The sequence below is a fragment of the Austrofundulus limnaeus genome, unplaced genomic scaffold (assembly GCF_001266775.1).
Source record: "Austrofundulus limnaeus strain Quisiro unplaced genomic scaffold, Austrofundulus_limnaeus-1.0 Scaffold274, whole genome shotgun sequence".
NCBI lineage: Eukaryota > Metazoa > Chordata > Actinopteri > Cyprinodontiformes > Rivulidae > Austrofundulus > Austrofundulus limnaeus.
This window is the reverse complement of record NW_013952676.1, coordinates 236519-248534: the sequence shown is the minus strand read 5'-3', so window position 1 is coordinate 248534 and position 12016 is coordinate 236519. Positions and strand designations below refer to the sequence as shown.

General features: G+C 39.9%; 1 protein-coding gene across 1 annotated transcript in view; it reads right to left on the bottom strand.

The window, feature by feature from the left end:
* abcc1 (ATP binding cassette subfamily C member 1 (ABCC1 blood group)) overlaps nt 1–12016 on the bottom strand; it is a 62850-nt gene that overhangs the window by 27968 nt on the left and 22866 nt on the right. The window contains exons 7-14 of the mRNA XM_014020956.1: nt 11672–11803; nt 6298–6525; nt 5818–5995; nt 5549–5710; nt 5042–5134; nt 4743–4946; nt 4446–4592; nt 1125–1212 (exon numbers count right to left, since the gene is read on the bottom strand). Of these exons, the coding sequence (XP_013876410.1) occupies nt 1125–1212; nt 4446–4592; nt 4743–4946; nt 5042–5134; nt 5549–5710; nt 5818–5995; nt 6298–6525; nt 11672–11803 (1232 nt within the window). The remainder of the gene's footprint in view (nt 1–1124; nt 1213–4445; nt 4593–4742; nt 4947–5041; nt 5135–5548; nt 5711–5817; nt 5996–6297; nt 6526–11671; nt 11804–12016) is intronic.

Genomic DNA, 12016 nt, shown 5'->3' with positions numbered 1-12016 from the left:
GATTAATTAATTAATCAATAACTTGCATCCTTAATTTATACAGGAACGAAATTAATTTATATCTACCGGTACTCATATTTATGTAATTAAGAGGTTTAATGATTTGGCCAATTAATCATTAATCAAAAAAATAATCGACAGATTATTCGATTATTAAAATAATCGTTAGTTGCAGCCCTATGCTCCGTACACCAGTAGTTTCTTTCTTATTCAGGACATTCCAGATTGTTGTGCTCGCTATGCCCAATGTTTGTCCAATGGCTGATTGATTTTCATTCTTTTCTCAGCTTCAAATCTAAATACCAGGAAATAAAAGATGACATTCTGAACTCTTGTCTCCTGTTCGTCTTTTGATCTTAAAACCAAATGTCTTCAGTGAACAAAAATAAGAGAAATTGACTTGCTGTTCCAATACTTTTGGAGGAGACTATAGAAGCCAAAATGTGAAGGTTCACCATCTACACCTTTTCTCTGGGCTTTATTTTGTGTTCTCAGATTCAAGAATCGTTTAGATTGATTGATTTATATCAGTCCTTTTTTAATTTTGAAAGAAAATGTAATTAATGACTAAAAGAATTAAACTGAATTAATGTATCAAAATGTAAGTGTCTCTCTCACTGCTCCAGGTCTTCTGGTTTCTCTTAAATCCCCCCACAGAGCTCATCCACACCCACTGACTTCTACTGTATCTGAGACCAGATGTTTCTCTTCAAACTGGAAATGAAGGGATCTTCAACTTGACAAATCTCCTACACAAAAAATCGTAGAAACAAAAATGTGACAACCAGCTGTTTTTACCAGTTTTCACACAGCAACTGTCAGAGTGTTTCTTTCTCCTAAAGATATTGTCAAGACAAGATAGGCTGTGAGGTGTTTCCTTTCACCACCTCTCACTCCTCCTTGTTCACTCTTTACTTTCTGCAGCCAAGTATAAAGATCTTGACCAGAGTGAAATATGTTGAATGACGTGTTTGAACCATTGTTGTGAACCAGAGCATGAATGTCTCAGCAGCTGACTGTCAGCTTGGAGGAGAAAATCCCAAAGTCTTGTTCAAAGCCAGATGCTTTCTTTGACCATTCCCTTCCACCTTGACTGTAAGAACTCTGTAAGAGAGAAAACTCACATCCAGCTAGTGTTTTGTGTTCCACGTTGTCTTCTTGCAGCTCCTCGTGAGACAGAAACACCCTGAGCCTCTTCAAAGACACGCTGGCCTGAAGGAAGACAAAAACCCGACCAGAGTCAATGGCTAAAAAACAATGTGCTTCTCATGCTTACATTTTTATTACAAAACTAGCAGACACTAAAAATACAACAAAGAACCAACAAACAACAACAACAACAAAGCATACTTTACACTAGCTTGTATAAACTCTGTGTACAGAAACACTGCAGTACAAAAATTTAACTGTTTATTGAAAAAAGAAAAAAAGATAAAAACAAGTTAATAAAAGGGACAGACTGTGTTCTTATCTCTGCAGTTATACTACAGAGCAGCTGGACCACTACTTCCACCCCCCTGGTTTCATATGTTCGGTCYGCAAAGCGAGAACCAGAGATTCATTCATTCAGAGACATTCATTGCTTATAACAACAAAACCAGTTCATTCACGATTTTGGGTTTAACTTGTGGTTTTGTTGGCTTCCACGACAATTCAAGAAAAGTGAGAAATGCTTTAGAAACATTTTGCCTGGAACAAGAAGTAGTAAAGGCATGTCCATGCCTTTACTACGCACTGCATTTTACACACTAATTTTGTCACCCTGTACTGATTGTCTGTAAATTACATAAAATGTTCTTATTTGCATCATGAGAACTGTTTTTTTTAAATCAAAAACTCAGCAGCTAGTTTTTTGAGCAGCTCCCTCCTCCTCTTTCCCATTGTCAGGCTTCACACACACACACACGCACACAACCCTGCTCCGTCATTAACAGCTTGGTCCGAGAGGAGTGCACACCCGCACCTCCCCCCACCCCCCGCTCCTTCATTGTATTGCGTGATTGTTAATATAATAAATGAAAGTTCAATCCCACCGTAATTTTTATTTCTTGGGGAGAGGGGAGGGGGGTCGCAGCATGCACTCACCATCTGAGTATATTTAATATTTTATCCAAAAGCCACACACAAATATCTGCCTTTTAGTCCAACATTATGCACAGTTTTATTTTTTACCTTTRTTTCTTTTGTATATTTCTGATTAAACCTGTTTTCCACATCTTATAACTGAGAATAACACTCAGGTGGGGAGGAGGTCAGCTGTGTTCTCTGTGTGATCTCCATCTTCAGTCCATCTCAGACCCCCAGTGGCAACTCTTAACCACTGAAGAGTCCTCTGGAGCAGTCTGAACTTTTCAGGAGAGTAAGAGTGATTCTTAGACTTAAGAATTTTGATAACTGGCACTTACACTTAAGTCTGAGAGTAGGAGCAAATCTAAGAAATTTCAGAAAAATCTACTCTAAGAAGTTTYATAAATACGGGCCCTGGGCTAAGACTGACCACCAAAGCCAGGTCGTCAAGACCACTGTGAGTCAAACAGCTTCCAGCAATAAACAAAAACCCAAATCTGTGCCTGGTGAGTGAAATTGTAAATGTGGTTTGTCCCAATTTCACTTTTTAATCATGCAGTTCTTTACTTTTACTAAATTAAAGCCTACAGTAATGGTGTTAGGATCAGCACTAGCTACTGTTAGCCTGGATGTTAGCATGTTATTAGCAGCTACGTCTCAGTTTTAAAGAAATATTAAACCTACGGTTAGTAGCCACATGCTGGTAAAACTATATAAATGGCTTAATTTAACAGTCCTAATTCTGAGCTGGAATGATAATCCTTTTCCCAAATACATGCTAAAACATTTTGTCTACATGGCAGGATTAAAAGATGAGGAGATTAACCTTCAGGGGATATATGTGTAGGGGGAATGGTGGGTGGGTGGGGAGAGGCTAATCTCAATACTTTTATAAAATTATTACAATTCTGGGGGACTTCGGAGCATTTTACTTCCAGAACTACTGACCTTTATGATTTTGCATGTGCGTGTCTTTGGGAAAGACAAAGTAGCTGATAAAGTCAATATAGCTAACATCGGGACATAGCTTCATGTCATCTACCCAGTCTGTGAGCAGTGACAGCTCAGCCACTGTTAAAGAATTGTCCTCGTCGCTTTCTGAAACATCCTTACAGTATTTACACCTCTGATGTGCTGTCATTTACGCCAAAGCTTCAGATAAATACTTTGATAAACAGTGAAGGTGTATCCCCATATTTGTAAACAAYAGCCAAGCAGAAATATAAAACCTACTTCTGCTATGAATTATGGGTAGTGGCGCAAATTCAGGAATACTGAGCATATAGTCAGGGAACAGGATCGTTTTCATTTTAAGTCATTTTTTTCATTATTTTATTTGTTTTTACTGTGTGGACTGGGTATAAAACAGATTACCTGTGTCAACATTTACCCCCTCAACTGGTCCTGGAAGAGGGGCAGTGAACTTGCCCTGAAGTGCGCAACATGCTGAATCTGAACTGCTGAAATCGGGCTCAACTGTCACYGTTTTATAACAAAAATTGTTCATTCTGTTCGCGTTGTCGACATTTCGGCACCTTCTTGTCACAACCCACGGGCAGAATTTTTTACCCCCCTCCACATAAGAACTCACAAGAACTTATTGTGTGATTGGTCAGAAGTTTGTGGGAGTATTTGTTTGTGCTGAAAGCGCTCAGACGCTACATTTTGCTTCAACCACTCGCTTTAAAAAAAAGGAAAGAAAAAGAACGACTCACTTCCAGAAGCCGACAGTTGTACCAGGAAGCAGACTTTTATAAAGTCAAACGGTCAAAAACTTGTGAATAGAGATAAAACAGATGTTGTGCACAGAGGAATCTGTCAAATAAAAACCGTGGAGCTTTAACCTCGACAGATTTGTGGACAAATAACGTCAGGTGACAGATCTGACTTTTTTTCCCCACATTGTAGACTCCAGCGGGAAGAAACCCCATGTAACGTATGCTGCAGCGAGAGGGATTTTCCAGGAGCTTGGCATGGGGTGTCTGAGGGTCTACAAAAGGTGTGTGAGCAAATGAACGCCAAACAACCACCATCAACTGTTCAGCTGCCAAGCGACCACACTGAAACTTTGGATGTTGGGGAAGCATTAAACATTTTTGAATCTCCATTTTAACATAATAACCAACACACTTGAGTCAACATCTGTAAATTGGACAGTTAGAGCTATATTGGGGTTTTAAAAGTTTGGTTGGCAGCAAAAAACAAAGTTGATTAAAAAGTTAGAAATGTAGATCTAATGACATTTTAAATCAAAGCTTCAATAAAATCACTTCAGTGAGTCATGAGATATTTTGCTAACAAACAGACACAGAAACAATGACAGTAATTACATTATGAGCAATAATGATCTGCTTATTATGGGAYGGAAGCACACCAACCTGCACCATACTGCTGATAACCATTGGCAGCATGTTTAGAGGAAAACGCAGAATGTTGAAGAGAGCTAGTGACACAAAGGCCTTCTGGGCATCTAGCACATTCTGCTCATCGATCAGCACGTACACAGAGAAGGTGGACAGGGCAACCTGCACCAGGGGAGAGGACACACCTTGGATTAATTATAACAATGTTTTTATACATGTCAGCTGTACCCGGTGTGTCTGAGCAAGCTGAACAAAGTAAGAACTCCTGTTGTCCCCTGTGCTGCAGGCCTGTCCCTGTGCGTTTGGACTCACCAGGAAAGGTGCACAGACCCAGGTGAAGGTGGACATCGCACCCAGATATGCAGCCTTCTTCAGGACTTGCAGCTCACCCTCCCTGATTTCGGACACCTTGCCCTGGAAGGCCAGCTCCCAGGCGTAGAGCTTCAGCACTTTGATACCGTTCAGCATCTCGTTCATCAGCTTAATGCGATTATCTTTACTCTTCATCTGAGCCACCTGCTCCACATACGTGCAGAGATTATACAGGGTTAACAGAGACTCTCCAGTGACACAAACAGAGGAACAGGACAGGAACTGGTGTGACACTGTACCTGGTAGGTTTTAGTTTTCATGGCAATCACAGCATTAATAGGAACCATCAAAACCATAACAGCCACTCCAGCCAGCACAGACGGACCCAGGTTCTGCTCAGAAACAGACAAACAGAAAYCAGACTTCACTACAGCTCTTCATTGTAGCTGTTAAAGTCTTCAGGATTTATTTATTGTGTGAATGMTGAGTCAGCACATTAATGTCCTGTTTGGGTACATGCAGTAAATGTCATGTTAATTTTAGCGTTGGGCAAAATTWGATTTTGTTCAACAGATTTTAGGCTTTACATCTGCTTTGCTACTTAGCCACTGTTTTGCTAGCTTTAGCATTTGGCATTTTTTAGCTCTGACATATGTTTTGCTAATTTTCGCTACTGTTCTGCTGCTATTAATGTTAACTATTCAGTTTTTAGCTTCGTCAGGAAATCTCAGTGAAGTCATTTGGGACTGGTTTTCACAGAAAGTATCTATTTTCTAGTAAAAGTAGCTAAAGTACAGCTGAACTACCTGCCACAGGAAGTAGAGGGCCAGCACCACCTGCAGAGGAGCAGACCAAATCATGTTGATGTAAGTAATGAGGTCCATGAAGCGCTGAGCGTCCACTGACATCAGGTTAACGATCTCTCCCACTGTTGAGGTGCGGCGTGCTGCACTGCTGATGACCAAGGCCTGAAAGAGCAGATCCAGGGAGAGAAAAGTCCAAATTCAAATGTTGACTTTGTTCTTTTAGGATGTACTTTTTTCCCCACACGCTGATCAACAGAGAAGAAACGAACCTTCCTGTAGACGGCTCCAATGATGGCGGTGCGCAGACGCATGCCTGAGACGAAGCAGACGTGAAAATACTTCTGCAGAATCAGAGACTGGACGCAGTTACAAATGAAAAGCAGAGCTGTGTAGAAGAAGCCCTGCCAGGAAGGGGCACTGGAGTCAGTCACAAAGTGGATAAGTAATCTGTGTAGAAAAAAGGAAATGTTTAAAATCAGATGATATTTACCATCATCAGTCATCATGTACCTAACTAATCAGTTATCCTGCTGAGAATGAAGCAGATGGTACTACTAGCCGACTGTAGCCTACAATCAAGTTCTTATGCCAAATAATGCCCTATAATATACAGTATTAATTTAAAATGCCTGCTGTTACCTTTCAGTCTACATGTTCTAAATTTAGATTATCTACTTATTTTATAATATAACACAATGCATTTTTGCCTGAGTTGAGAGCTCAACAGTCTGATCGAGAAGCTTCCTCACCGGAGGATTTCAGGCCCAACAAACATGAGAATGTCCTGGATGATCTTGTAAAGACAGGAGATGAGAAAGTAGGGACCGAAGGTCAGGCACAGGGCCCAGAGCAGGGACGGATCTTTGGTTTTCTTGGGAGACTTCACAATCAAGATTTCAGCCTCTTCCACGGCCTCGGCCTCTTTGTTCTCTCCATGGGCGGTCCTCTTAGGGGAGTACAAGGTTTTCTGCTCTGGCCTGGAGGATAAAGAAGAGGAGGACAAAAAGATTTTTTAAAAACATCTTTATAAGAATGGATTGGTTTTTAAGAGAATCAGAAATGATGCGTGGAATATTTCTGTGAATGCCAAGTCAGCTTCTACACTAGTGTTTTCTTGTTTGTTTTTAATATTTTCAAGTGGGATACATGGCTTAGAGATAAAACTTCATTAGTCTAACTACAGTACTGGACAGAAACCTGTGATTGTTTTTATTCTCTTCTATTAAATACAAATAATATTTACGAAGGGCTTTCTTAGTAGTTATCAGGCTGGCTCTCAAAGTAAAATAAAAATTTTCCAAGTGGAGCGCCATTTTCTTTCCCATTTTCTAGATGTCTGTTTCAAAGAACATGTCCCTGTTTTAAACCAGAGTCAGTTCCTTCAAAATGATKACTTTCTTTTTCAGAGGAGCAATTTCATCAAGTGATGTTTGCATTAAAGTTGTAATATCATCAAGATCATCTAAGTTGCAGCTCTCTGTTGCATTACTCTGCTGGACAGAGGAAAATAACAATAGAAGAGATTCTCTAAATTTGGTTACAGTGTTCTCTAACAAACATCTAATGTCACTCAGCCAGCYTGGAGTCTGGCTGCTGGAGGACCACTAACAGGATCTACACTCAGTAACTCCAAGCTACAAAAGGGTCATGGCTAGATGGTGGCTTCTCTATAACGCTGAGTCAGTCTCTCCTTTAAAGCTATCATGGGACAACATTTATTACAAACCACTGTCACTGAAGGAGGCTGAGGAATGACTAATCATCTGACACCAAGAGGAAGTGAGGATAGAAGAAGGTGGGAGAACCAGAAGTTAAGCTAACACAAGCAACAGTCTGCAGAGCCTAAACACAGGTAAAAATAAGAAGTATATAAAATACAAAAAGTGCCACAAGCACAGTGCAATATTTGAAAATAGTACATAAAAGTGCTTGTGCTTAAAGACTGTATAAGCCATAAAATCCAGTAAATTGAAAGATTTAGCGAGCAAACAAATACCAGCAAGGAAGTCAGGAAGTGACCAAACATAAGTTGCTGTAAACATCAGCCTATTTCTCCTCAACATCTTACAGTTTACTGTTGAAATAACAGCACTTTAGGAGATTCCTCATTTAACACTGAACATCCAAGATGCTATCAAACCGAGCTTCAGAGGGTCCCATCTCCTGGCCTTACAGTTCACCGTACAGGTTCTGGACAAGGTTTTTTGAAGTAAGTTCTTATAAATGGGACTGATGTAGGTCCTGATCCTGTCCTCGTTATCTTTGGGATAGCTCCCTCAGTTGAACAACTTGTAGCTTTTTTAAACACGTTTATTTTTATGCAGTGTGAGTCAGAATACCCCTCCATTTACAGAATTCAGAGAAATTGCCCATGAGAGAAGCTGAAATATGACTGTCAGAAGGATAAATTCATTCAAACATGGACACTTTTAATAAAATTAATTGAGAAACTAACCTTTGTTTCACAACATTAACATCAGGTAAAACAACTATCTTGATGTGTGAGAAGTCCAGCTGAACTGGAGGTTTTTCTGTTTCATAAATGTTCTGACCTGCGTGTGTTAGTGAGAGGACACAAATAAAAGTTCATTAAATCCATTCTTTAGACTAGTGTTTCTCAACGGGGGCGTTGTGACGGTGCCAGGGGGCGTTGGCAGCAATATTTACAAAAAGGGGTGCTGTAATACGTTTGGGGGTGTTTGCTTGAAGGGAAAATTTTCACCAAAGATTTCCAAAAACAGCAGTTTAAACTTTGAACTGCTTGTGAACAATGGGGGTCTGTAACATTAAAACATACATGGCACTGCAACTGTATCGTGTTTCTCTTCTCATCAGTTTCTGTTGGCTTCATGTTGCGCAGCTGTGTGCTGCCTTCAGGAGAACAGGATGTCAGAGTATCTATAAAATTTCCCCCACATGGCATTTACTAATCAGGAAAATAAACGGGTTGTTTCATGGTAACCTGTGGAAGAGTTTATTTATCTGAAATTGGATAATTGTGATACAATCTGTTTATGTACTCTCTGTCCCCCTCCCTTATTTCAACTTTTACAACTGTTTAATCTGCTATTAAGATGCGGTAACGCGTTGTTCCGAGCCATCTTTAAACGCACCATGAGACAACGCGGGTTTACACCTGTGGATCACCGAGGGCTGCAGAGCTGCATGGTGTGGGGCAGACACAGCGGCRGACTGGCTATCTGTCTGTGAGTTCTGGACGATCACAGGATGGCCGGTGTTGTGTCAGGTCAGGCGGCCGTAAAATGCTGTTGGTACCGACGCAGCCGCTTTCAAGCTGGTGAAACAACGTTCAATGTGAGCGGCACATTAGCAGCAGCTCTGCCTACACACGGTCCTTCATCCCAGACTTGGTTTATGAGTTAAAATGACTTAATAATGGCCTGATTTTTATGAAAAACTGCTWATAAAATAATCTTTTAGGAWCTTATTAGTTTATTTGTAGGTTGCATGATATCATGTCAGTTTTGGTTATGAATAGGCCCATCAGTAAATTTAGGTGATTATCATAATTACACCTGTTTATTGTGTAAAATGATWAATGTTCATATTTTAAACATGTAGTTGAGTGTCAGCACTGCTTGGCACAATGTCATGTGTTACAAATAAAACTAAATCAAGAATAKAAAAAAGTTATATGTAACTATMAACCTGTTTGATAAATTATCACATTAATTTCCTGATCTCRGCCAGCAGTGAGTTTAAAACCAGGATGATTCATACATGAACTAGTTGATGAACCTGTCTCTAAAATAGTTATGGAATCACGTGTTTATTTATGTAGGTAAAAATATGTTTAGCAACTTGTTAAAATACTCCAGAATGCAGGAAACAGCATCTACTTTCATCAAAATTTCCTGGGGGAGAACCCCCAGAACCCCCACCAGTGTGCCCTTCACACACAGTGCTTCTGATGGCCATGAGYAGCAGCAAAGAGGAGTATAGTAGGATCACTTGTGTAAAAGAACTAAAGTCTGTCTCCTGATGTCTGTGTGTGTTGTGTGTTTTCAACTACTAGGTTTGATTGAATGCAAGAAGATGATAAAAAAACTCAATAGACCTCTGAAAAATTTGTCCCCCTCACTTCTGAGATGATTATGACCTTGTTAATATGCCTATATGTCTATGAATGAAAGACAATGTAAAAACACAATCAAGCATAAAAGAGGGTTATTTTAATGTAAAATTACTCAAAACAATATTCAAACCAAACTCTATTAAAAAAATCTGCTACAATAATAATTGTACATATTTTTAGTACGAGCAAGCATATTAAAATAATGCATCAAGCGAATAATAAAACTATAATAATAAAATATCCTTTTTAATGCAGGTAGTCTTTAGTAGAAAACAGAACTGAATATCTGAATATTAGTATCTTAGCTTCTTCATCATCAGTGGCTTTTTTTAATAAGAGAAAAAGAAAGAGAAAGAAAAAAGTGAAATGTAATGAGAAAGAGTGAAAGAGAGATTGAAGAAATTTTGTAACTGATTAATTGAATATTAGATTCAGTTTTGTATTTTATACTTTCTGATCATTTCAGTCTGTAAGGTTGAAGCTGACAAAGTGTTGGTGTGTTATCATGTGTTCTTTCTCTTAGACTAAACAAAACTGAGTGAYGYTCTGACGTCWGACGTAAAAGGTAACACCTCTGGGGTGTAACCAGGAAGGGATGAACATTATAAGCTGAATTCATTATTATTGTAGGAAGAAGTTGTCAGTGTTTCGCAGAGTGTCTGCTCAGAGCAGAACTCCCGTGTTTGTTTTGTTTCAGCCCAAGGTTGTGCGCTGAGGCCTGTGCTGCTGTGAGCTGAATGAACCTGATTGGAGTCAGAAGATCAAAAATAAAGTTTTAACAAGAAATCCAGCTGAATCCTGTTTATTCGGACATACCATTTTGAACAATGCATATTTTYCCAACAAGAAGATATGTGAAATATATGTAGAGAAAACACAAGACATCACACCCGACATCTTGGCTCCACACCTACAATTGYACATATTTTTAGTACGAGCAAGCATATTAAAATAATGCATCAAGCGAATAATAAAACTATAATAATAAAATATCCTTTTTAATGCAGGTAGTCTATGACGTTTTTAATTTGGGGTGGGGTGGGGGGCGTTAGAGGTCCTCAATCATGGCTAGGGGGGGCGCTGGCCCAAAAAAGGTTGAGAACCTCTGCTTTAGACCTTGGGGGATCACTTGTTCTTGTTTGCTTTGGTTTTCATTACAAGGTCCCACAGGACCATTGGATCAGCACTTTGTTTTCCACTTTGATGCAGGAGCCTTTTGTAGCATTGAAGTCTCTCATGGGAGTGACAATCCCCGAGTTCACAAAGGTCTGCAAAATCTCATCTGTGCCAGTCCTTTAAAGGCATTAGCGTACTCGCTATGATCCATTTCGTTGTGTTTTGGACCGGAGCAAATCACTTCCTGCCCCCCATCTAAATTTTTGCGCGTCATCCAGGTCACATGACTGGAACCCAGCAACACATGACCAAACCAGCAGAGAGGTCTCTGCCTGAGGAGAGTGAAACGTAAACCCGTCACTCTTCAACCCTTTGAAATAGCAGTTTTTCCAGTTCAGGTGAATTCACGGACATTATGATGTTCATGAGCTTCATGACGTTGCATCATTTTACTTCAACCACTCGGTAAAAAAAAAAAATAATAACTGGCTCCCAGAGCCGACTGTTACCAGGAAGCAGAGTTTTATAAAGATTGTCAAACCGTGAAAAACTCATGAATGGAGATAAAACAGACGCTGTGCACGGAGGAATCTGACTGATAAAAACTGTGGTGCTTTAACTGCAACAAATTGTGCATAAATAACGTTGGGTGACGGGTCACAGTCTATTTTTTCTGCATTGTCGACTCTAGCGGGAAGAAACCCCAAGAAGAGATGCATGCTGCAGTGGGAGGGGTTTCCCAGGAACTCTGCACGGTGCGTCTCCGGGGTCTATGAAAGGTGTGTGCGAAAACAAATGCCGAACAATCACATGACTGCACATTGACTGTTTGGCTTCGAAAGGAGTGTCCCAGGCTTTGTTGTACCCTGTTTTTTTTTACAACACTAAACATATCATGACTTTCTCCTGACCTCTTGACTTTTTGGCACTCTGAGTTCCAGCGACGAGTCAGTTGTGGCACCACTTTGTGTGAACAGTCATCAGGATTCAAAGACCACAAATCTTTTTCCTCTAGAGGGCGTCTGTATCCAGTCACCATCATTCTGACAGARGGAAAAAAATAAGTCTGGGGATAAAACATAGAAACACAAACAAAACAGTACGACTGCACCTTGACACAATTAAAGACCTAGTAACCCTCAAAGGACAGCATGTTGCCCTGCTCTCAAGCTTTAGCCACATACAGTTAGGTCCATATCTAATGGACACTGATATAAAGTTAGATTTTTTTCTTTTACCTTTTTACTGAAACATAT